The sequence below is a fragment of the Trachurus japonicus genome, chromosome 1, assembly GCF_045865225.1.
Source record: "Trachurus japonicus isolate A0001 chromosome 1, Traja_1.0".
Lineage (NCBI taxonomy): Eukaryota > Metazoa > Chordata > Actinopteri > Carangiformes > Carangidae > Trachurus > Trachurus japonicus.
In genome coordinates, this window is record NC_140907.1 from 28546300 (window position 1) to 28572219 (window position 25920).

General features: G+C 43.1%; 1 protein-coding gene across 1 annotated transcript; it reads left to right on the forward strand.

The window, feature by feature from the left end:
* Positions 1–51: 51 nt before the first annotated feature.
* LOC146992124 (myosin-7-like) lies at positions 52–1642 on the forward strand. The gene is made up of 6 exons (XM_085789293.1): positions 52–68; positions 335–485; positions 933–1102; positions 1197–1281; positions 1378–1472; positions 1591–1642. Exons 1-6 carry the CDS (start codon positions 52–54, stop codon positions 1625–1627), a joined length of 555 nt encoding a protein of 184 aa, XP_085645419.1. The 3' UTR covers positions 1628–1642.
* Positions 1643–25920: the final 24278 nt, after the last annotated feature.

Sequence of the window (25920 nt, forward strand, 5' to 3'; positions counted from 1 at the left end):
AATCAATCAATCAATCAATCAATCGCTGTGTTGCAAACATAACTTATGCGAATGCATTCTCATAAAAGGTAAGTAAAAGGTTCTAAACAAAAAGTGATATAAAATAAAACTATTTTTTAATCTTTAACTGTTATTACTGTCTCTGTTGTTGTTTCTTATACCTGCCAGGCAAAAGCAGTCAGACAGTACAGACGATCAATCATCATTTTTAACATTTTTAACTCAGTACACATGAAAACAATGAATTATTATTCCCTTTTTTTAATCACTGTTCCTAATGAATTACCGTCCCAACATATGGAGAATCATGAACTATCTTTTGTTATCACCTAAGTGACATTTCTCTTCAAACCTCTCAGAACACCAGCCTTATAAACACCAAGAAGAAACTTGAATCTGACCTGGTTCAGGTCCAGAGTGAAGTTGATGACAGCATTCAGGAAGCAAGAAATGCAGAGGACAAGGCAAAGAAGGCCATCACCGATGTAGGTTTAAATTTCATTTGGTCATAGTACTACTCCAGTTAAAATGTGTTTTTGGTAACACTTTATTTTAAGGGGTCCTTGTTCCTGTGTATCTACCTAATTAATTACAGTGTAATTACCTATGTAACCGTATGTAATAACATGTACTTACATTGTAAATACATAGTGTATTTTGGTGTACTTACAGGTCCTTGTTACACTTGTAATAAGAAATGCCAAAGTGGCCTCTCTCTTTGCACAAGCATTTCTTATTACAAGTGTAACAAGGACCTGTTAGTACACTAAAATACACTATGTATTTACAATTTAAGTACATGTTATTACATACGGTCACATAGGTAATTACACTGTAATTAATTAGGTAGATACACAGGAACAAGGACCCCTTAAAATAAAGTGTTACCGTGTTTTTTATGAGACTTCTAACCCCAATTTTATATTCTCTAGGCTGCCATGATGGCTGAGGAGCTGAAGAAGGAGCAGGATACTAGCGCTCACCTGGAGAGGATGAAGAAGAACCTGGAGGTTGCTGTTAAGGACCTGCAGCACCGTCTGGATGAGGCTGAGAACCTGGCCATGAAGGGTGGCAAGAAGCAGCTCCAGAACTCGAGTCTAGGGTACAACAGTCATGTTAATATTTTGCCAAAAACGATAGTAACGACATAAAAGACATTATTTTAAATATTGCACCCATTTTGCTTTTTTCTGAAGGTGTGTGAGCTGGAGACAGAGGTTGGGGCTGAGCAGAGACGTGGAGCAGATGCTGTTAAGGAGAGTGAAGGAGCTCACCTATCAGGTAAAGCTGTAATCACATTTAACAAATACAGTACAAATCAGTCTCATATCAGTTTACTCCCATTAAAACATTTAAATCTATTTTTTTAAATTACAGACCGAGGAGGACAAGAACAACGTTAACAGGAAGCAGGATCTGGTCGATAAGCTGCAGCTCAAGGTGAAGGCCTTAAGAGGCATGCTGAGGAAGCGGTAAGGGCAAAACATGTATTTAAAAAAAAAAAAAAGAATTCTGCAATGTCTCATATGTTAATGTATATTTACTGGCCTTTTTGAATATTTAAACATTTTACATAGTATTGTATTCCAGGAGGAGCAGGCCAATGTTCATCTGTCCAAGTGCATGAAGATCCAGCATGAGCTGGAGGAGGCTGAGGAGTGTGCTGACATTGCTGAGTCCCAGGTCAACAAGCACAGAGCCAAGAGCTGTGACTCTGGCAAGATAAATATAAAGTATTTTGGTAAAACTAACCAATAATAATAATAAATTAAAGCCGCAAGCGGCGATGACGGGCCCTCGCTCACCCATGCGACCGCGGGGCCTGAGGCATGCCTGGGCTGCAATGTTTCGTTCATCCACCAGGTGGCGCTAAGCAGTTGTGGGTGGGTGCGTTCAGGGGCGGCCCCTCATCACTCATGTGAAGTTTGGAGTAAATCGGACAAAGCATGAGGGAGTTATGAGCAGTTAATGGTTCGTCCACTAGGGGGCAGTAATGGGATGCGTGCAGGTGTGTTCAGGGTCAGTCCCTCATCACACATGTGAAGTTTCGTGGAAATCGGACAATGTTGATGTAAAATATGCCACTTCCTGTTTCCACTAGGGGGCAACATGAGTGAGATCACCTACGAGCATATGGAGACGTTGAGGTCGTGACCCTGGACCTGTGTACCAATTTTCATGATGATACGAGTTCATTAAATCCATCAAAAAGCCAAACGTATTTTCATGGCGAGGAATGGTGGCCGCGTCGCCACACGGACGCCATTACTCGTAGCTTCACAGCTTTCATGATGTAGCTTCACCACCTTAGTCTGCATGTTTTAGAAGTGGAATGAAGTTGATGGGGTCAACTATGTGGCATCAGTAAAGAGTAAAGCTTTATTATGTTCAAAATGTCATATCACTTATGCTGACACAATAAAGATCAAGCTATTGCTCTAATACTACTGTCTATCATTCGTATCTCGTAGCCAAATTGAGGATTAAAGATGCGGAAGAATAATAAAAAGAAACAGTATGATTTCAATAGGGTCCTTCATTGGCGCTCTGGCCCTAATAAACAGTGCAATTTCAAAAGGGTCCTCATCGAGGACGACGCTGTCATCCGCTTGGGCCCTAATAATAGTATGTTGTACGTTGTATTAGGTGACAGTTTGAGGTAAAAATGTGTGTATGGGTAGTTTTGGAAGTGCAGTGCAAGTTTAACACTATTGAATGTGACACTGAAAAATAAGATTGCTCAACTGCCAGAGTGAGTGAGGCTGACCTTCACAGTCCAGTGATATGCATGACCCAGAAATGGACTTGAGTGTTAATAGCTTGACATTTGAGTGTAAATACCACAGACCTATCCCTTACGCTTAATCAGGAGCAATATTTTTCATAATTTATTTCTTGCTAAACTATTACATCTCAATTATTTTAATGGTTGACTAATATATTTTAAGAGATAATTCATGAGTTGTCTGGTTATATGTCACACTTAATAATTTGAATTAATTAATTAAATAATTAAATATCACATTAAATAATTAATGAATTGATTAAATATCATATTAAATAATAAAACATAAATTAAATAATACACTTTAATTGAATTTGCAAAAAAAAAATCATCTGGAATCATTGTATTGACAGTCAATAAAACTGCATACCATTAAAATGACTAGTTTGGGTTGGGATTATCACAAACTCAGGATCTGCCTTTGCTGGTGAAACACAAGATGGATGTGCTAGCAACAAATGCAAAACTCATGTAACCATCAGCTGTAGACCTTGCCATATTTGGTATGTGTTCTGTTTTTAACTTCTGCTTTATAAGCAAAACACATTCAATGCAAGGAGTGAGAGAGGAGTGTGGTAGAGGACCTACTAATTTATGTTTGTGCTGTAAAACTGTAATGAAATACACTAACAATTCAGACCACAAGAGATATAAGGGTTCTGTTACACATTATGGGTATGAGATCAACAGTTTTTAATGAATTAAACATTTTTGTATCAACATCTTTGACATAGCCTGTGTGTTTTTAACTTCTGCCTTGTGAGCAGAACACATTCAAAGCAAGGATCCAAATTAAGCCTGGGCGTGTGGTGCACTGGTGGCCGACCAACTCACTCATGTTTGTAGTGTAAAACTCTTCAATTCTCTCTTTAATTAATTAAACATTCTTATATTAACATCCATTTCCCACAATGACTCTTGGTGACACAGGTAAATGTGTGTGTGTGTGTGTGTGTGTGTGTGTGTGGGGGGGGGGGGGTTGTGGGGGTGGGTGGGTGCATGGTAGTGGGGGAAAAGGGGACCTGACTACCTAGGGAGCGGGCCCATGAAAATCCTGAAATTATTATTTTTGTGTGATGTTTTTATTTTGAATGAATTGGGCCATCCAATTAATTGGTGTCGTAATTTATTTCAAATATACTGATAACATCAAAAGAGCACTGCAAATAAAATTCCCCAGCGTGTCGTTCGTCCAGATGGCAACCGCAGTGTGTTGCAGTGGCACCAGTTACTCCACTGGAATGATCTTGGCGCACGGTTCAACCGGTTGTCTTCTAGATTTTGTGGAGTTGATTCAGATTGCTGTTGTAAATGGGAAGGTTGGGTTCATTGTTTAAAGGTTCATGAGGCAAGATTTGTGAAGAAATGCACATGCGTTTTAAGTTTTTTACTGCTAATGGGCGATGAAGCGTTCAAAACCAAAAAGAATGAGCCCACTCGCGTATCTCTCCGTTGCCTTGAACAGGCTGTGTGCTGCATAATGCGCTGTATCTCTCTGTTGCCTTGAACAGGCTGTGTGCTGCATAATGCGCTGCAATTCTGGGTCCGAATTTCCCGCGCTGTCCGCGGATGTGACGTCAAATGACGCTGCATGCGCGTCCTCGACAGCTTTCCACCGCTTGCGACCAGCGGCGGTCGGTGGATGTCTTGCAGCCTGAACAGTCATGTGAGCAGCGAGTAGAGAAATAACGTCACTTTCTTAAATTTTAATATTTTTTCATGCGAGAAAGTGACAATTTAGATTCCCAATCTGTTGTCAGTTTATCCAAATAACGTCTGTAAGTAGATTTGCTCCGACATTTTTCGGAGGAGTGCAGAGCCACACACGAGCGGCAGCAGCAGCGGCTCGTCACAGAGGCTGCAGCCGGGGAGCTGAGCTCATCGGCCGGGCAGCCTCTGTTCTCCTCCCAGGGAAAAAAACGAGCCGAGTAACTTCCCCACAGGTTTTTAGAGGTTTTCTGCCAGCTGGTTGAATTGTTTTTAGGAGATAAATGCTGGTCTCATTGATGAAATCTAACAGTGGCACTGTGGCAGTCGCATTAGTTCATTTGAATGAAAAGTGAAGCTTCGGCAGCCTTGGGGCTCTGTATGTACAAAAATCACCATATTTAGGCTACTTCAATAAATAAATAAATAGTTTTACAATGAGCCGATTGATTCATCCGTGGTCAGTTTATCCAAACAACGCCTGTAAGGAAATTCTCCGACGTGTTCGGAGGAGTGCAGAGCCACTAGAGCAGCCGAGCGGCACCAGCGGTTCACAGAGGCGGCGGCCGATGTGCTGACCTGATGCCTGGGCGGTCAACCTCCGGGTGTCGCGGTAAATTGAGCACTGTACAATGAGCGCGGCATGGCGCATTTACTGTTAATTAACAGCCAAGCGCGACGTGTGTGTGTGTATGTGTGTGTGTCTGTGTCGTGAGAGAGACAGCAGGTAGAGGGGCTGACTGGCAGAGATAAGAGATAGTGAAAGCTTTTCTTTTTTTCTGTGAGAGACTGCTGCGGTGGCCCAAACGAAACTGTGGCGGCTGATTAATGGAAAACACTGGTATAGTAACGTTGTGCTGTTTCCAATTCCGCCACAGTGTCACTCACTGTCACAGCATCAGCTGCACTGTGGAGAGTTGATGCGCGCTCCCGCACCAGCTTGGCTGATGGCTGCAGTAACCCTGACGGCCGCTATGGCCGTTGTATCGCTAATGAGTTTTATTCCTTGATCTTGCCTCAAGCTCCTTTAAATTAGGGCTGTCAGACGATTAATTTTTTTAATCAAATCAATTAATCAAAATTTAATCAAATTTTTTCCATAGTTAAAGGTACAATATGTAAGAAATCTAAAGCAACTGGCTGTAAAATCATCCTAATATGTCACAGAGACTGTTCATATAACATACTGAACTCACCAACAACAATAGTACAGCCAGAATATTTGCATTAAAAAATTTTTTTTGCAGACCGCCACCCAGCGCTCTCTCCCAGTCACAGCGTCAGTGGCATTTCGAGTGGGTAACGGCTGCGGCCGGCTGCAATACCAACGTCTGCAAGCGGGAGGCGGGGCTTGACCGGCTGGACGGTCAAGCCCCGCCCCCACCCCGAAGTTAGTCCACCCCAATTGCCTCCTTCCCGCTCCTTCCCTTCCGGCGAAACTGGAGAAAGGATTAACTCTATGAAAAGTGATGTCGGTGAGTGAAATTACGTTGCTACAATAAATGCAATGAATGAAAAAATCTTTTTCACATCTTACGGCGCTTCTGTTGTTGTATATTGCTGTTTAACGTTTGGGTATTTTGGCATTTTAATGGTCAGCATTCAGAACGTGTACTATCCATGGTGGTATCCTATCGACGGTAGCGTTAGCATTAGCTAAGACTACTCGAAGTGAACTGATATCAATGCAGACGCCGTACTGTTTGTAGAACTGCAGCCGATATCCGAGTACTCGCTCGGCTTGTGCAGTATCCGAATGCCACTTCACTAACCATCCTGCTTAGATCTTGCTGCTGCTGCTCCTATGGGGTTTTGGAAACCCACCTCCTACCTAGCATCCACCTGTGGGCTCTGTTTTTATGTTTCCCTGTGGGGCGGGGGGGGGGGGGGGGGGGGTCTGCAAAGTAGATCATTAAGGGAACAAATAACCAAGGCAGAGCCTGATGCCAAACCTGCTGCAGCTATGCTCAAGGATATGGCAAATTGAGTAACATGTTATGCTTTCCTTGCAGGAGTGACAGAGATGACGCTGTCTTCTGAAGCAGAGACGTTCTATCTGGCAACACACAATGAGACACTTTGCAATACTTTGTATGCCTGCACATAACAGGGTCTGTGGCCTTCAAACTGAATGTTATCGGAAATGCAGCACAGCAGCAGAGCTTCAGGCATTTATGGGTTATAAAACAGTCGTTAATGTGGATGAATCTACGCCACGGTGTTACGGTGTGCACGGAGGTATGAAAACCCTTCCCTTTTCAAAAATTCTCGTTGTCCCTTTAAAGGGATCTGTTTGTTTTTTCTTGCTGTTGGGTTATTTTTTGTGCCAGCTGAGCTTTTTAGTTGTTTTAAAAGGAGCTGGGATGTTTATGTTTTGCTGATAAATATTTTACTTGAAATAATCAGAAAAAAAAAAAAATAGAGACGTTCTGATTCAGTCATCAGAGGGTGCGGCAGCTATAAACTGTGCTTCAGCCGCAACTACCTTGAATCTGTTTTTTCTGTGTGTTTTGAAATAAACATTCATTCATTCATTCATTTATTATTGTTCCTCTTGAATTCTTCCTCTTGAGTTGGCTTTCTACTGCTTCTATTGGTCAGTTTTGACCCAAGTCTGAAAAGACGCTATATGTGTAACACAAGAGAAATAAATGAAAAACAATTTTCATTGTCATTTTATCTGTAGTAAGATGCTGCAGATGATTTTTCAGTCTGTGGTGGCAAGATTGTCTTTTTTTTCCCATTCTGCTGGCGAGGTGGCATCAGACACAAGGATGCAAGGCAGCTGGGTAAACTACTGTACACTGAAGATGTGAGAGGCCATTCAGAACAACCACCAGGATCATCCACTTCATAACATCTTAATTATGGATCAAGAAAAAAGGCAGTGGTGGACATCTCCCCTTTCTTCACTGCAGGATAGATAAATTGTCTTTTTTTTTTTTTTTTTTTTTTACAGGGAAATGGCTTGGTCTACATGCTGCACCTATAGATGTATTTGTTTGGGTTTTTTTGCCTGACCTACTGCTAACAGATTTCATAGTTTGATCTGAAGTGTCTGTTCATTGTTATATAAATAATAGAAACATTTCTTTTGGTAATGATTTTCACTATTTATTATCACTGGCTTTTTTCATCATTTATCATTATGATATTCCATGAAAAGGATTGTACTTTTTTACTTATTTAACCAGTCAACTGAGAACCACTGCCCTTGATTATCTGGACAAGTCTCAAAATACATTTCACACACAAACAGGGACATACAGTAACAAAGGCACATTAAGTTTTCCAAGGTATGTTTTTTAGACTGATGCAGACCTACATCATTGGGAGTTAGGAAAATGATATAATGCTTTCTTTGATTGTTGTACAGTCTGCTGATTGATGATGCGTACATGATACATGCCCATAAAATAATCACTCACTTCTCTGCATTTTGCTGTTCTCAGTTTCCGTTAATGACAATTACAATTATTAGCAAAAACATATGTCGCTGCAAAATACATTGCAAAGACAGTTTTTATGTTCACAAGCTTATTTAAATTATGTTGCTGCAAAATACATTGCAAAGACAGTTTTTATGTTCACAAGTTTTATTAAAATTTGTGATCAATCTTCCGTCGAATAGTCGTTTAGTAAATGTACAGCAGTAGGGGAAAAATCCTCCATCCAGGCGCTGTTTCTATCGAGTTTCCGAAATTACGACTGTCCCTGAACTAACCACGATGACGTAGTGCACTCTAGGCAGGCGGGGAGGCGGGGCCTGACCGGCCTCCCGCTTGCAGACGTTGGTATTGCAGCCGGCCGCAGCCGTTAGTACTTGGGCATTTCAGCCTCCGGGTTGCCAGTTAAGCTTCCACTGAGCTGCAACTACAGCTGTACGGCTGGAAGATGAAACGAGATCGCGAAAAAAGATCGTTCGAGATCGAGAAATGATTGTGAACGTGTGGAGCGGTTCATGAGATGAGTCAGGTTGCCTGTCTGGAGTCATTCCTATGTTCCCACATCCCTATGTTCCCACAGCCCTATGTTCCCACATTTCTAAGATTTTTTTTCACTGAAAATTAGGCCCTGTGTTCCCACATCCCTATGTTCCCACAGCCCTATGTTCTCACATTTCTAACATTTTTTTTTCACTGAAAATTAGGCCCTGTGTTCCCACAGCCCTATGTTCCCACAGGGGGGCAACCACCATTCCGACATCCTACCAGTCCGACATAGGCCTCTAATTGTCTAAATAGCAACACTTCATTTTCTATCAAACGTCCCATTATTCCGACAATTCCTGCGTCCTATGGTCGGAATGACAGTATTTTTGTTCTTTTTAAAAAAAAAATATCCTGCCTTTCCGACAATTCCTTTAACTCTTTCGCGACCACACTAATTCCTCAGCACATCCGCTCAGGACCACATGTTTTTGGCTATTTGTTTACCTTTTTCTCACGTCGAACCGAACTCTGTACATCACCTAGAAACAAACTGTTTTCACGTGGTTGAAGAGTGACTTTCCAACGTGCTTCTCGAAAAAATGGCAAGTTTTTCTGCCGTTTCGTTCATGAGTACGAAGGAGAAGAAGAGAGCTGGGTTTCTCCAAAAACGGAGCTCCCGCTCTAGTTTCAGAGAAAAACGCACTTTTGTGTCAAGTGGCAATCGGCTCATTTTACCGGTACTCTGCAGTGTGGCTTGTCTCCCAAATCATTTCTACGGCTAAATAAATATATTTGTAGGCAAATCTGGGGGGTGTGGCAGCGTGGAGAGCAGCGGTGCAGCGGTGTGGGTCTCTGGCTGCAGCAGAGCAGCTCTGTGACACTGCTGTGTGACTGGCCGGTAGTGGGTGCTCTGGGGCGGGGGCGGCTGGCTCACAGTGCCCGCTCCGCTGCACGTTGAAAACAGAAGAGATAATGGGCTTTCCGAGTCTCCAAACCAGAAACATTTGTGTAACAGCATCGGAAAAAGTCGCCAGATTTGTTGTCGGTCGCTTTTGTCAAAAGTCGCCAAGAGGGTTTGGAAAGTCGCCAGATTCAGCGAGAACGTCACAACACTGTAGCCGACAGCCGCACAGCGCTGCACGCTGTCCCCAGAGCAGCATTCAAGGAGACCGATTACTCAAACAAAACCAAGATCACACAGTTTATAAAAAACATTATGTTTTGATTGTAGTTTAAAACAGTTTTACATATCAGAGGACTACCATATTCACACACAGGGTACCTCAGAGTGTCTATTATCGTAATCTGTAAAAAAAAAAAACGGTTTTGACGAGTTTACTCGTCAATGGTCGTGAACGTTCGGCAGGCTGTGACGAGTTTACTCGTCAATGGTCGCGAAAGAGTTAATAGCGTATTTTTCCCCCAAAATATTTTGCACTGGTTGGGCTTAGGCAATGAAGAAAGGAGTTGGTTAAGTTTAGTAAAAAGACCAGGTAGAGGCTAGACAGGCCACATCAATCAATCAATCAATCAATCAATCAATCAATCAATCTTTATTTATAGAGCACCTTTCATACATGGGAATGCAACACAAAGTGCTTTACACACAGAAAAATAGAAACAGAAAAACAAATTACAAGTAAAAACCCCTCCCTCCCACACCCCATACTGCACACACACACACACACACACACACACACACACACACACACACACACACACACACACCTACACACACACACACACACACACACTCTCTCTCACTACTGACACTAGGGAGACATGGCATGACACTGAGGATTGAGGAAGCGCTATCTTTGGGGCCGTCCACACTGGGAGGAGTGGCAGGCCGTGCCACAGGGGGCACCAGCGCCCAGGCCCCCCGACCCCGACAGACCACAGCCAGCCGAGCCGAAGGGACCCAGGGACAGCGCCCCCAGCAGCAGCCCAGACACAGCTCCCAGCGTGGAGGACCCCCCTGAGGAAACACTGGAGTTAAAGCTAAAACTAAAAACATAAGATAGGATAAAAACATTGAAAAAATTAGTTAATAGAATAAACAGTTTAAAAAGATAAAAATATGTAAGATAATAAATAAAATAAGTAAAACAAGTAAAATTATTTAAGGTTAATAACATCTTTAAAAGCAAGATAGAAGCAGAAAAATAAGATAGAACCATAAGAAGAATTTAAAATCTAGTTAAAAGCCTGACTAAAAAGGTGTGTTTTTAACCTTCCCTTAAAAATATCAACGGTCTCTGCGGTCCTGAGGCTCTCCGGCAGGCTGTTCCACAGGTGGGGGCCATAATAGCTAAATGCCGCCTCACCATGGGTTTTGGTTCTGGGTTTTGGTATGGATAAAAGGCCGGTGCCGGAGGACCTCAGGGTCCGCGAGGGTTGATATGGTAAAAGCAGGTCAGATAAATAAGAGGGCGCAAGGCCGTTAAGACATTTAAAAACTATTAAAAGGACCTTAAAATCGATCCTGAAGCGTATGGGGAGCCAATGCAGCGACTCTAAAACTGGTGTAATATGCTCCCGCCCTCTGGTCCTCGTCAGCACTCGTGCGGCTGAGTTCTGTAATAATTGGAGATTAAAAATACTCTTTTTGGGAAGACCAGAGAGCAGGGCATTGCAATAATCTAATCGACAGGTGATAAAAGCATGCATCAGCACCTCCGTACTGGCCTGAGAGAGAAACGGGCGGACTCTGGCTATGTTTTTAAGATGATAAAAACCTATTTTTGTCATATTTTTGATATGTGGAAGAAAATTCAGCTCAGAGTCAAAAATCACGCCCAGATTTTTTAATGACTGTGTTGGTTTAAGATCCTGTAGTTTTGGTAAAAGTTTCTCTCTCTGGCCTTCAGGACCAATGACTAAAACCTCAGTTTTGTCCTGGTTGAGCTGTAGGAAATTCACTGCCATCCATGACTTGATGTCTAAAATGCAGTTAAAAAGGGCATCAATTGGCCCCGTGTCATCAGGAGACACGGCGATGTACAGTTGCGTATCGTCAGCATAACTATGGAAGCTGATGCCGTGCCTCCTGATGACGTCCCCAAGGGGCAGCATGTACAGATTAAAAAGAAGTGGACCTAAAATTGACCCTTGGGGAACCCCACATCCAATTTCATGGATTTCCGAGGAACATGTATCCATACTTACATAAAAGCATCGGTCTGTGAGATAAGAACAAAACCAGTTAAAAACAGTACCAGAGAGGCCCACCAGGTGTCTAAGCCTATTTAATAAAATGTGATGGTCTACTGTATCAAAAGCGGCGCTTAGATCCAGTAGAACCAACACTGTGAGCTTTTTGTTATCCAAATTCCACCTGATGTCGTTTAAAATCTTTAAAAGTGCTGTCTCGGTACTGTGGTATTTCCTAAAACCAGACTGATGCTTTTCTGAAATGTTCTTTCTGTTTAAAAAGTCATTAACTTGGTTAAAAACCAGTTTTTCTAAAACTTTACTTAAAAATGGTAAGTTGGATACAGGTCGGTAGTTATTAAGAACACTTGGATCTAAATTGCTCTTCTTCAGAAGGGGCTTCACCACCGCTGTTTTAAAGGCGGTGGGGAAGACACCCGTCTGAAGAGAGCAATTCATGATGTTTAAAAACTGTTCCTCGAAGAATCCATAAAACGATTTTAAGAGTGATGTGGGAATGGGATCTAAAAGGCAGGTTGTTGGGTTTACTTGGGAGAAAACTCGACCAAGCGTCCTTGCATCAACCAGGGCAAAACTCTCCAGTGTTTCCTCAGGCAAGGACAACAGTTCAGTGTCAACAGATAAAACTTGATGGGATAAAAGGCAGGATCTGATGTCCTTGATTTTGGTTCTGAAGTGGTCTGCAAAGTTCTCACAAAGATCGTCTGTTGGTGTCTTAAAAACGTTATTAGAATTAGCACCTGTTAAAACATTAAAACATTAAAAGTGGAGAAGAGGAACCGGGGGTTGTTTTTATTAATGGTGATGAGTTGTGAGAAATGGGAAATTCGTGCCTTTTTGACTGCATTATTGTAAGTTTTGAGTTGTTGACATAAAATCTCGTAATGAATTGTCAGTTTACTTTTCCTCCATCTTCTCTCAGCACTCCTGCATTTTCTTTTCAGTTCATTGATTTCATTGTTTTTTCTCCACGGGGGTGTTGGTTTTCTTTTCACTGTTTTAGTTAAAAGTGGAGCTACTGAGTCCAGAGTTGACTTCAGTCTACTGTTAAAATTATCAACAATAAAATCACAAGGTGCAGGTAAAATTTCAGCAGGAGTGCTCTGTAAAATCTCCATAAAATTTGCAGCCACTTCAGAAGTAAGATAGCGCCTCCTCACTGTTCTCACTGGGGCCTCCTCTCGGTTAAAACTGGTGATGCTAAAAAACACACAGTAATGGTCAGACACAGCCAGGTCGACAACAGAGGACACACCGATGGACAGGCCATGGGTTATGACCAGGTCCAGGGTGTGTGAGTTGGCTGTGCGACGTGCTGCTTAAAATCAAGACAACTTAAAAGATTTAAAAACTCTCTGGATATAGGATCCGAGGTGTCGTCAACGTGTAAATTAAAATCACCAGTTATTAAAATCCTGCTAAAAGAGGTGTGAATAATAGATAAAAGCTCTGAAAATTCACTGATAAAAGAGCTCGAGTAATGGGGTGGTCTGTATACAGTAACACCAAGAATTGGAGGACTGCTAAAAGTAAAGGCATGGTATTCAAATGATGCATAACTGTTAAAAAACACTCCATTTGAGTTCAGTGAATCCTCTATAATTGATGCTGTACCTCCTCCTCTTCTACCCTCTCTAGTAGAGAATAAAAAATTATAATTTGGTGGGGAAGCCTCAGTGAGAACAGCAGGTGCGTCAGTGCCAAGCCATGTCTCAGTTAAAAGAAGACAGTCTAACTTGTTGTCTAAAATCACATCATTCATTAAAAAGGTTCTGTTTAAAAGAGAGCGAACATTAAAAAGTGCCATGTTGATGGTGACAGGTGGCTTGTTGATGGGAGAGGCGGATTGTTGTGTGAGTGATCTGAGATTGTGAAAGTTCACAGAGTGGGTGTGGTAGTGTCTGATGTGGTGATGGTGTGTAATGATAACGGGAATGGGTGAAGTGTTGATGTGCAGTGGTCCAAGTCCGGTATTGAGTGTATGGTGGAAGGTGGAACTGAGTGCGTAGGAGCATGGACCAGGGGGACATCAATCGGAGGGGGACAGAGCAGCTGGTGCGGGTTTGGGGTGATTGGCATGCTGTGTGCCGTATGCCAGGTTGGCAGCCAGCATGCGGGCACCTGCCCTGTTCAGGTGGAGCCCGTCCGACCCAAAAAGATGTCGCCGCTGCCAGAAAATGTCAAAGTTATTGATGAAGCCTACCTGGTGTGAGCTGCAGACAGAGGAGAGCCAGGTGTTGAGGCTGAGCAGCCTGCTGAAGCTGCCGATCCCTCTGCCGCAGGTGGGGGTGGGGCCGGAGATAAAAACAGTCACCTGGGACTGTGAGACAGAGTTAAAAAGGTGGATAAAATCTTGTTTTAAAAGTTCGGACTGTTGCCTGGCGATGTCGTTTGCCCCTGCGTGGATGATAATCCTTCTTGCCTGCGGATGGGAGCTCAGGATGTCCGGAATTTTCCCGGTGATGTCCGCAACGGTGGCTCCGGGAAACGCCATGGTGAACGCCCCCCTCATGCGGACGTGCCTCACAATCGAGTCCCCGATGACCAGGGTTGTGGGCGCGACCGCTCGGTCCTCAGGGGGGCAAGCCAGCTCAGCCACCCCACATAGATCGAGAGAGTCCAGAGAAGTAGGAGCGAGTCACCTGAGTAACGCACATTTCCTTATATAAAGCCTTGTCGGAATGGTGGGATGTCGAAATGACGGGATGTCAGAATGACAGCATGTATCCGTTCCCACAGCCCTATGTTCCCACATTTCTAACTTTTTTCCCACTGAAAATTAGGCCCTATGTTCCCATAACATCACACCCATAGACATCTTTCCACATGTAGCAGAGCATCCGCCATGTGATAAATCTCAAATGTGGGAACTAACATAAGGCTGTGGGAACATAGGGTTGTGGGAACATAGGGCTGTGGGAACATAGGGCTGTGGGGACATAGGCATGGACCCGGCCGCCTGTCTCCGGTCGCCGTGTTTTATGATCCGACGTCAGAAAGTGGAGGAGAAACGAAGCGGCTCGTGTCGTTTATTCTGCGGTAAGACGTCTCATATGTTAGCTCATCTACGGTGTGAAGAACACGCACTAAGGCTGGATTGCACCAACAAGGTTTAACTTTAAAACCAGATTAAATCATGGTTTAAGTTTAAATTCTGTTGCACTAAACTTTAAACCTAGTTCAAAATTAAGACAGATTAGATTTAAACCTCCCTTGAAACCTCAGTTTAATTTTTACTCTAAACTAAGTTTAATTTTAATCCTGTTGCACCAGAACTTTAAACTCCAGTTTAAACTGTGATCTAGGGTTAATTTTAAACTGACAGTGGAGGAGGTTTAATTTTTTCAATGGCTGCATTTTTGAGGTGGAGTGAGCAAAATTATGAAGTTCCTTGAGGAAAACTCTCTTTTTCTTTGTTTTGTTGCGCACAGAGACGTTTCTGCGCGGAGAGAGACAGTGTTTTCTCTGACAAAGCTCAGGTGAAGCTACTGCAGCAGAGTAGGAGGCTCAGGGCTGCTAGCTGCACTAGCTGTCTCTGATGCTAACGAGTGCTAGCACGCAGGGTTTGAAATTAACTTTTTGACCTACTAGCCAAGTGGCTAGTAGGTCCAAAAAATTACTCGCCAGACAAATTTTTTACTAGCCAAAACCAACAAGTTGCTTCACTATTGTATTTCGACGTCACTAGTTATATAGCAGTCATAGTACCATATAACAGTCATCCTGTTCTTCTCAATCAATTGTGCTCTGTAGATGATGACCTTTCAACTTTTCTGGAATAACAGTAGCCTATGTGTGGTGGCCTGCCACAGGCTCTCACAGAAATCTTTTTTTTTTTTTTTTTTTTGATGACTTTCTTTATTGGAAGCAATTTCACAGCAACATGACAGTAGGCTACAACGTGACAGAGAAGACTTCCATTCTTCCGTTTTTTTTATCCTTCCCACAATCCCACCCCACTCAAAGAAGAACAGTATAATAATAATTTTTAAACAGCGCTTCACCAACTCTCATCTCTGCCAGTCAGTCCACCTGCCGTCTCTCTCGCACGCACACACACACACGGGCGCATGGACAGTTGGCACTTTGCCGCTCGTAAATGCGCTACATCGCGCTGATTGTACAGTGTTCAAATACCCCACCCCCCCACCCCCCCGTCCGTCGGATAGTCCGACCACCGACTCCGACGTGCTAACAGCTAACAGCTACCAGCTGTGCTACAGCAGCTGACTGAGCCTTTTGGAGCCGCGGCTCGGCTCACGTTAACTGGGCTCGGTGCGTTCCTCTCGGTCAACTGTGAAGCAGCGGTCTGATAAGCATGATGTCCGTGACGTGTCCCGTTATGCGCGACTAAGTTGTGACGTTGTCAGGTGACTATAAGCTTATAATAGCCTACACTGGGGGAAACCCTGGAAACAGATTGGGAGTCTCTTTTTTTCTAGCTCGCCAAGTGGCGAGACAGCTAAAAAAATCGGGATCATCCCTATGTTCCCCGGGTCCTATGTTTCCCGAACCGGGGAACATAGGACCCTTCTTTTATAAAAAGGTCCTATGTTCCCCGCTGTTCACCCAAAAGGTCCTATGTTCCCCGCTTTGTATGGAACCGGGGAACATAGGACCCTTTTTTTAAAAAAAGGTCCTATGTTCCCCACTGTTCACCCAAAGACCCGGGAAACATAGGACCCTTTTTTAAATAAAGGGTCCTATGTTCCCCACCGTTGCCGGTTGACGGACGCGGAGAATCTCTCTCTCTCTCTCTCTCTCTCTCATACTTTTTACTGGACTCAATCGACCAAGGAAAAGTGGTATAATCTGATATTTTAGATCGGAGTTTTGAAAAAAGCGTCAAATCTTCCAGCCCTCTCCCTCACGTATTTTACGCGGGCGGCAATGCACCATTCTCGGGGAGCGCTTTGGGAGGGTCCCCTGGGTCTCCGGGCCTGGAGCTTCTGGGACTGGTTCTGGTTTTACAGCTTCTGATGATAATATTTCAACTCCAGTCAAGTACCACTGCACTATGACACCCACACGAACCCCCCCCACACACACACACACGCACAAATGCACGCGCATCATCGCAGTGCAAACTTTGGACTAAGAACATGAGGAAAAAAATGGATCAGCTGGTGTGTGTGTGTGTGTGTGTGTGTGTGTGGTGTGCAGACGAACCTGACAAATATTTAGGCTACAGATGGATAAGCAACAAATAAATTAATCATAATTTAATTTATTTTATTTTGAAAATCGACCGGATTCTCTCGCCTCGGTGCCCGACCTCCTGTCTGGTACGATCTGGTCTATCCAGCTTGACAAACGGCGCTCTCACTCTGTGACTTTTCCTAAAATGATGTTGGGCAGCAAATACAATAAATATAATTCACACACACAAAAAAAATCGTTCATGTTTTATAATTTTTACACATAGGCCTACCATGCACGTTTACACATAGCCTCTATCGTGTAGAAATGCACGTTCATTCATTAGACCACCAGAGAAATCACCGATTTGCGTCGACATAACAGTATGTCCAGTAGGCTACATGATATCTAAAGAAAGACGAAATTCGTTTTATAAAGCCAGTACCTGCATGGTGCAAACTAGTGGGAATATCAAACAAAGAAAACTATGGATGCTTCCGTAAAAAAAAAAAAAAAAAGGTGCTGTGCTCTCCTCCCTACTCACCTGCAGCTCACTGAGAGTTGCCAGGGTGCGCTCTGTTTCTCTCAGTGGGAAAACTAAGAAGATTACATAGGTCTAGGCCTATAAAAAGAGTTCAACATGGAAGATCTAATTAGTCAAAACACTCAACATAAATTATAGGCTGCATATTTATAATTATTTGAAACATTTCTCTCTTTTTTCAATTTACTCAGGCCACTAGGGGTGCTGCATCACTCCCAGCACCCCTACTTCCTGTGGCCATGGTTTATTACCAATGAGTAGATGATGGCTACGTTAATCACTGGAGATCGAGGGGGTAAAGTGTTGGTTTTTGAAAACTTTAGGTACCACAGGCACCGCACCAACCTAGAAAATATCAGATGGAGATTGTGAGCTTAGAATTATAAGGTTCTATCTCCATTTTTTTCAAAATTGAGTTTTTTGCATAATATCATCCATTAGTGGTCTGTTAATGCCTGTGTGGTGTTATTTTTAAAATTTCAACATTTTTTTAATTAGTTATTCATAAAATAAAAAGGTTCTATCAACCAAAACACAAGCCGAGTTGGAACTTTGATGCTCAATATCTCGGAACTACCCAAAACGGAGATAGAACCCTATAATTCTAAGCTCACGAGATGTTGGAGATTAAACTGCAGGGCAGTATTGAGGACGAACATCTTCGATGTGGATGAGGACGATCCTCATATCATTGTGCAGGACGTTGGAGAGCACGTGCATCCCCCTGACCGACAAATGTTGCACAATGCAGGTTTCCGGCAAGTGCTTACAGCAGAGGTACAGAGAGAACCCACGGTCCCAATCCGAAGGGTCTACAACGCCCAAAGAGTAGACCTGCAGCGGCGTCAGAGGCGGCAACGTCGACTCCAGGGTGGAGGTGACATCGCACCACCTCAGGGCTTCCTCTCAGTGAGGTCTGTCATGTCCAGAGCCCATACAGCCGTGATGCCTCCCATCCCAGCTACAATTGAGGAGGTCAGAATTGAAGGGCCATGGGGGGAAACATGGGGCAGGGACCAATTTCTCTGCCACAAAGATGACGACTGGGGCATTGCAGTCTTTGCCACAGACGACAACTTGAAGAAGCTGCGACACTGTAGAACTGTATACATGGACGCGACATTCATGTCCTGCCCACGCCCCTACAACCAGGTTTTCACGGTACTAGGGGACGTGCATGGCTTTGTCGTCCCTCTGGTACATGTCCTCATGAGCCAGCGCACGATTGGACACTACCGCCAAGTGTTCAACTGTGTTAAGAGAGCAACCAGGAGAATTACGCACCACCACTGGAGACCTCGCAAAGTCATCTGCGACTTTGAACAGGCACTGATAACTGCGCTGGAAACAGAGTTTCCGAGGTCTCGAGTGTGTGGATGCTATTTCCATTTTAACCAGGCCCTGTGGAAGAGGGTACAGGGACTTGGACTGGCTCCTGCATTTCGCGGTAACAATCGTTTGACAGCAGTCATCCATAAAGTGATGGCACTGGGCCACCTGCCACGGGCCCTGGTCCAAAACAACTTTGATCTGCTGGTTCATCAACGTAACACCAGGCGCGCCCAGCGGGACCACCCAGAGCTGCAGGACTTCTTGCAATATGTCCGCAACACCTACGTCCACCCTGGAGCAGCCTTCCCCCCTGCAATGTGGAATGTGTTTGAGAGAAACATGGAACAAAGGACCAACAACCATGTTGAATGTAAGTGATTAAGACTGATTTTCTGATTAATTGATTTGATTGGATTTATTTTGGCTATTTATTTATTTTAATTTATTCGTATAAAACAGTATGAAAAAAACAGAACAGGATCGAACGCAGCTCATTCAATCTCAAAGCACTTTTATAATAAACTATATCTAATAATCAGATGAACAGAGAGTTTAATTTTTGTGCGTCATCTCGGCCTAAACACCTAAAAAAAAAAAAAAAAGCTAGGCCTATGTATTTTCATGTTTATAAAGCCACAATCAGCATAATCAATACCCTTTAACATTTTTTAAACAAGTTGTTTTTTGTTTTTAGCTTATCATCGCACTCTGAACGATGCCGTTCAAGTGCGCCACCCATCGCTATGGGTGTTTCTTCGCCACCTGAAAGACCAGCAGCAGCTTGCTGAGGAGAAGCTGGAGATGGCAGACCGGGGTGATGCTCCTCCAACAAGGAGACGCAAGTGGAGGGAGTTGGAGGCCCGTCTCCAGAGGCTCAGAGGGCAGTACATTGCAGGTCACAGAGATCTGGAATCATATTGGAAGGCTATCAGCCGCAAGCATTTTCCATTAGGCAGTTAAGCCACCCTTTTCTTTTTTGGTGATAAACGGACGTTTTCCCATTCTTTTTTTTAATCACTTTTTTAAAAAACTTTTTTGAAAAAAAGGAAAAAAACTTGAAGGAGAGTTTTCCGTTTTGGATGCTGATTTTTCCATTAGGCAGCTTTGCCCCTCTTTCATTTTTTTGGTGAGGACGTTTTCCCCCTCTTCTTTCTTTTTTGAAAAAACAAAACAAAAAAACTTTTAAGTGGAGTTTGCAGTTTTTGATGCAGAAAATTTCATTAGGCATTTTAGCCCCTCCTTCATTTTTGGTGAGGACGTTTTTCCCCTCTTTCTTTTTGGAAAAAAAAACTTTTAAGTGGAGTTTCCAGTTTTTGACTCGTATTTTATTGTTATTGTTATAATAACTATTTATGGTCCTTTACAAGTTCACTATTAAATTATTGTTTTTGAAAGAAAGTGTACCAAGTGATTATTCAATAGATGACATGTCCTCAACACTTTTTGTCAAACAATTTTGTCACCAACAAATTAACACTGTTTAAGCCTAAGAGCTACTTTTGAAGTAACCAAGTCAGATCTACAAACATTATGATTCAAGTTTATTTATATTCGACATGGGTGTGTTTGTGCGTCTGGCACGCCTGACGCACAGAGGAATTTTGACAACTCCATGCTGTTTAGTTTATTTATTTTTGTTAATTTTCGTTTCTTTTGAATTTTGTGTGTATTATGGAGCTGTTTGTACGGATCCCCAGATATGACATGCAAAAAATAAGAAAAAAGTTGTGGCCACGAAATATTAATTAGTTCCCACAAAATAGTAATTTGTGGCCACGAAATAGGTATAACGTGCGCACGAAATAATAAAGCATAGGCTACTATTCTTGGACAGCTGGACAAGAAAATCGAGTGCACCTTCTCAAACAACACGTTCTCACTCCCAGTGCGTCAACAGCCTGACGAACGGTCACTGTCCCTCACCGTCACATACCTGACTCATTAGGTACCCGTTTTTCGTCAGGTTTTGACGCGCTCGGCTTTCAGTTGATTCCAATGCAGTTCCCTTCGCGGCGATATGTGACGCTCAGAGCAAGTGATCCAGCCGAGCCGGCGTGCGGCACTGACAGACGCTGTGAGCAGAGGAAAACAAAAAGTTTTTTTTTTTTTTTTAACTTTTCCTTAAATCTTTATTGAACCTGATGCTGCTGTGTCTGACGTAGCTTTCGGCAAGGACGTCCTTTCGGTTATTTATTTATTTATTTATTTAGTGATCATGGTGTTTGGTGCAGAATAATCAATAAATAAATAAATAAATTACGTCCTTGTCGGAAGCTGCGTCAGACCAGGAGGGGGGGGGGGGGGGGTTGTGGATTCTACAGGTGAAGACCACTTCCGCGTTCAAAAAGCTGCTCTGTTTAATCAATATTCTGAAGAAAGATCTGATTATTAGCCACAACGCTGTAACCATCCAAGGAAGACTGTGTAACAATATTATGTGCTTCTGCTGAGTCCAAAAGCCCTGTGTAATATCAACTTTATTTTAAGAAAACACGCTTTGTTTCCAATGTCATATCACAGAGAAGCACTACATTACCCATAATCCTCATATTTATCAGCGACGTGTCTGATTGGTTGAGCTTGCTGTTACCAGCAAATGAAAAAATAAAACAAATTGAGCTTATATTATTTTCTTAGTAACTAAAAGGTCTTAACATCTTTTTTGTTTTCAACATTGAATAAAAAAAGGGTGCTATATTGTTAAAATTCAACAATAAAGTGCATAAAAGTTGGCTTGACTTCTTTCTTTTTTTCTTTTTTTTCATAATTTTCACCAGCATCTTTCTGGTCCACATCACATCACATTTATTGTAATTTTTAATTCAATGAGTGACATTTTATTTTTTATCTGAAAAACATTATTATGAATTCAAGGGTCAGAGGTCACTGATTAGTGTTAAATTTAACCTTTTTGACCCTGTTTCCTTGAATAAATCACTAAGACTTTGATGCGGGAAGCTGAGATTTTGATTTGATTTTGTTCAGAGCACTAGGGACAAAGTTTCTGTAGAATTTCAGACCTGTCGGACGTCCAGAAGGGTCACAGCTGACTGTCCAGGCTCGTTTCTCGGCCTTCAAAGCCTAGATTTAGAAGCCTTTTGTCTAATAACGTCTACATCCTTGGGGTTATAAGGCTGAAAGTTTCATGCATTTGTCCGGGGGCCTAAGGCCATCCACCATGTGCAATTTCAAACCCGTGCGACCTTCACAAGTGTCAAAGGTCGCTGATCTGTGACCTTTTTGACCCCGTTTCCTTGAATAAAACACCAAGACTTTGATGCAGGAAGATGAGCTTTTAATAGGTTGTCCAGAATGTCTAGTAGATTGTGTGTGCAAAGATTCAGAGCTCTGTGACATTCAGAAGGGTCACAAATAGCCAAAAAGCAATGCTCCTTTCTCTGACCTCTTATTAAAGGAGAAATGCAATTCTTTAATAGCTTCCAGGTGCTTTGGCCTATCAGGCTGAATTTTTAGCTAAAGGAGCTGGTGTACGATCAGGAAGTAGGGGAGCTGTGCATAAAGCCAATTGGTAAGTGTCAAAGGTCACAGGGGTCAAACACCAAAGTGAATCCAGCCATTCCTGCTTTTTCTCAACAAAACATACACGCTTTAAGTTATCATCATGAAATATTAATAGGTTGTATATCAGAGAGTCCTCTATCAGAATATTTTGGTCCCGTTGCTCTAGGGGCCCCAGGGGGCCCCGGGGGGCCACTTGGCTTTCCCATGCTCCCACAGAGTTGGGTCTCGGGGTGATGGATAAGGGCCTCACCATGAGTCCACAGGCCAAGTTTCAAGTGATTTGGTCGGTTTCTATGGAAACGGCGGCCTCAAGGATACAGAGGAATGCGACTGTTTGAAGCCCCGCCTCTCGAAAAGTAATGGCTCAATCAGGACCAAACACACATCTACGCGTTCGTCTTGGGCCCCCGAACCATATATTACGAAATCAGAACTGCACGACTTTTGGAAATGTGTTTTGTCTATTTCGGCTTTTCAGACTCAGAGTCTGTCAGACTTAAAGCTTGAGAGACCCTCTTAGTCAGAAAAGCCGAAATAGACTTTTGGACTCAGCAGAAGCACATAATATTGTTACACAGTCTTCCTTGGATGGTTACAGCGTTGTGGCTAATAATCAGATCTTTCTTCAGAATATTGATTAAACAGAGCAGCTTTTTGAACGCGGAAGTGGTCTTCACCTGTAGAATCCACAACCCCCCCCCCCCTCCTGGTCTGACGCAGCTTCCGACAAGGACGTAATTTATTTATTTATTTATTGATTATTCTGCACCAAACACCATGATCACTAAATAAATAAATAACCGAAAGGACGTCCTTGCCGAAAGCTACGTCAGACACAGCAGCATCAGGTTCAATAAAGATTTAAGGAAAAGTTAAAAAAAAAAAAAAAAAAAAAACTTTTTGTTTTCCTCTGCTCACAGCGTCTGTCAGTGCCGCACGCCGACTCGGCTGGATCACTTGCTCTGAGCGTCACATATCGCCGCGAAGGGAACTGCATTGGAATCAACTGAAAGCCGAGCGCGTCAAAACCTGACGAAAAACGGGTACCTAATGAGTCAGGTATGTGACGGTGAGGGACAGTGACCGTTCGTCAGGCTGTTGACGCACTGGGAGTGAGAACGTGTTGTCTCAAACAGGAACAGTCGCTGAACTACGAAGCCTGGCATTGCAGGGACTTATTATCAGTGAGAGGCATTCTCCGTGCTGCGCATCGGCCCCTCAGTCTGTGGGTAGCTCGTGTGTGCGTAGCATGTGAATGTGTGTATTAATCCCTCTCTGGTCAGCATCTCTGTTAAAATGAATAAACACAAATCGCCGCAGAGCGCGAGCCTGGCACAGAGGTGCGCGCTCTGGCGCAACTGGCACAATCGGCACAGAAATGAAATTGGCTCCGCTCCGCAGTAGCGTCCCAACCGACGTAACTACAACATAACACAAACTTATCTGACAGCTCTCACTTCTTCTGCTCCTCCCCACTCACACACCTACAGGCACACACAGACAGACAGGACTCTGTCTTCCTCACCCTCAACCCAGCCCATTATAAAATGCGTTATATTATTATTTTATTATTATATTTTTCTACTTGTGGAGAAGACAGTGTTTAGTTCTCTTTCTGCCTTATGGACAGTGCCATGGATGTATTTGCCACAGAGTGAACTACTGATATCTTTTGTCTAGTGCTGAACTGTGACCAAGCGCGCTGTCCACTGTCTCGGTGCTGAAATGAATGACAGCGCGTCACTGAGAGAGAGAGAGAGACGGAGATCGCGGCGGATGCATCTTTATCCACAGGATGCGCTGCGCTCTGACTCTTTCTTTTCTTTCTTCCTACCAGCTCTCCTGTTCGTCTACACATTTGTTTTTCAGTTTATGACTCCTGCCCTCCCTGCAGATTAACAGCTGATTTGAGAACCTAATGCATATGATTTACTATTGCACATTTCCTTTTGCTGCTATAATAAACATTTTCTCAGGATTTATTGTGATACAAATATGATGGAAACTGGTAACAAACGTGCAGTAAAATGACAGAAAGAAGTGGCAGGAAAGAAGTTTTGCTCAAGACAGAGTTTCTTCATCTTAAAGAATGAAAATGTCAATTTGTTAGGCTTTCAAATCACCAAATGATTTGCTTGGAATAATTTCGTTTGTTGTAATGGTTGTGAGCATAGACAACGGACGTCTTGGCTGAGCCAAATGTCATTTTACGTGTAGGTGGAGCTGAACAGGCAGACGCACAGAGGCATGCGTAAAACACACAATTTAACTACTTAGTGCTGTTGCTTTTTTTGTTTGTTTGTTTGTTTTTTCTTTACCTTTCGTTTCCTTTGGATCTTTGTGCATATTATAAAGCTGTCCTGGTCCCTGTTTGTAAGCCTTTTTTATCCGGAGGAAATTCCCCAAAGTTGCAACAACTTGTACACTCAAAAAAAGGAAATATCAGTGTTGTTGGCTATAAATCATAGTATTATGTTAAAATTACTCAAAAATCATGAGTTTTTATATCAACTTAAAGCAGATATCAGTGGAATGTTTTTGTTAATATAAGTCCTAAATAGTCCTATTTTCCGTCAGCAATCACTTACATGAAGTATTTCAGCCTAAACACGAGTCTCTCCGTCACTCTGCTCTGCTGTAACCCGAGGAGAAAATTTTCCTTGTGGGATACAAGTGTTATCCAATGAGGGGAGAGAACGGCATGAAGGGCTGTGTGTGCAGCCAAGGGATGCGCGTGAATGTGGTGACGTAGCACGAGGACCAATTGATGCCTGACAAGGGCGGGGGCTGCTAACTCATGGTGCGTTCAAGGAAACTCGTACTTTGTGTTTTTCCTTCCTGTGAAGTCATACCAGTTCGATCTGGTACGAGTTCACGGGTCGGAAGTTACGAGTGGCCGTTATAGAACTTTCACAGACAACAGGACGGTAAAAACACGAGCTACGGGTTACCTGGAACGCTACCAAGTCGTAGTTGTGACTTGAAGCTGTAACTTACGGTTTCAAAAGCCTGCCTTGAACACAGCATTAGCCGAAACGGCCGTGCCGCTGTTATCTGCTTTAAGTTGGTTGTGGTGGTTGAAAGCAAAAAATAAGCAATGTCAGGTTTACTTGCTGTGTTAGTTATCCCTACTCAACTCTGTCATGTAAAACCGAAAGGACACCGCACATCCCCCCTAATCTCGTTCAAAATCACGTGAGATTATGTTACCTCCACCATTCTTTTTGGGGCACATGGCTGCTGCTCGAAATAGAGGTAAGTAAACATCTTTTTTACTGCCATTAGGCTACTTCATAAAGCAAGTATCGGAATCGGCGAGTACGAGTCCAGGCACCGATCCATTACTAGCTGTATCTGTTTACCAGTTAGCTCCGTTAGCTCCGTTAGCTCGGTTAGCGTCGTTAGCGCGGTTAGCGTTGTTAGCTTCGTTAGCGCGGTTAGCGCGGCTACAGTCGAACAAGAGCGGTCCGTTTATCATGTAAACAGGACGTAGGCACGTTTTTTTCCCGGTCAGTCACCACGGACACATGACGTCCTGCCAGTGGTGAAGCATTTGGACCCGAGTGAAAACAAATGTGTACAGTATGAGCTGAAAATGAACCAACATCTTACTGTAGCCTATTGAGAGTGAGGAGTTGTCGTCACGACTCAAAGCCCCGCCCCTCCCCCCGCGAGATCCTCCCCTTCTCCGCCATGTTGGAAGGATTCCCGGCGGCAAAAGCCTTAGCAAAACAATACAAAGCAAGTCGTTTACTCCGTAATCTAATCTTTTACAATGCCTGGAA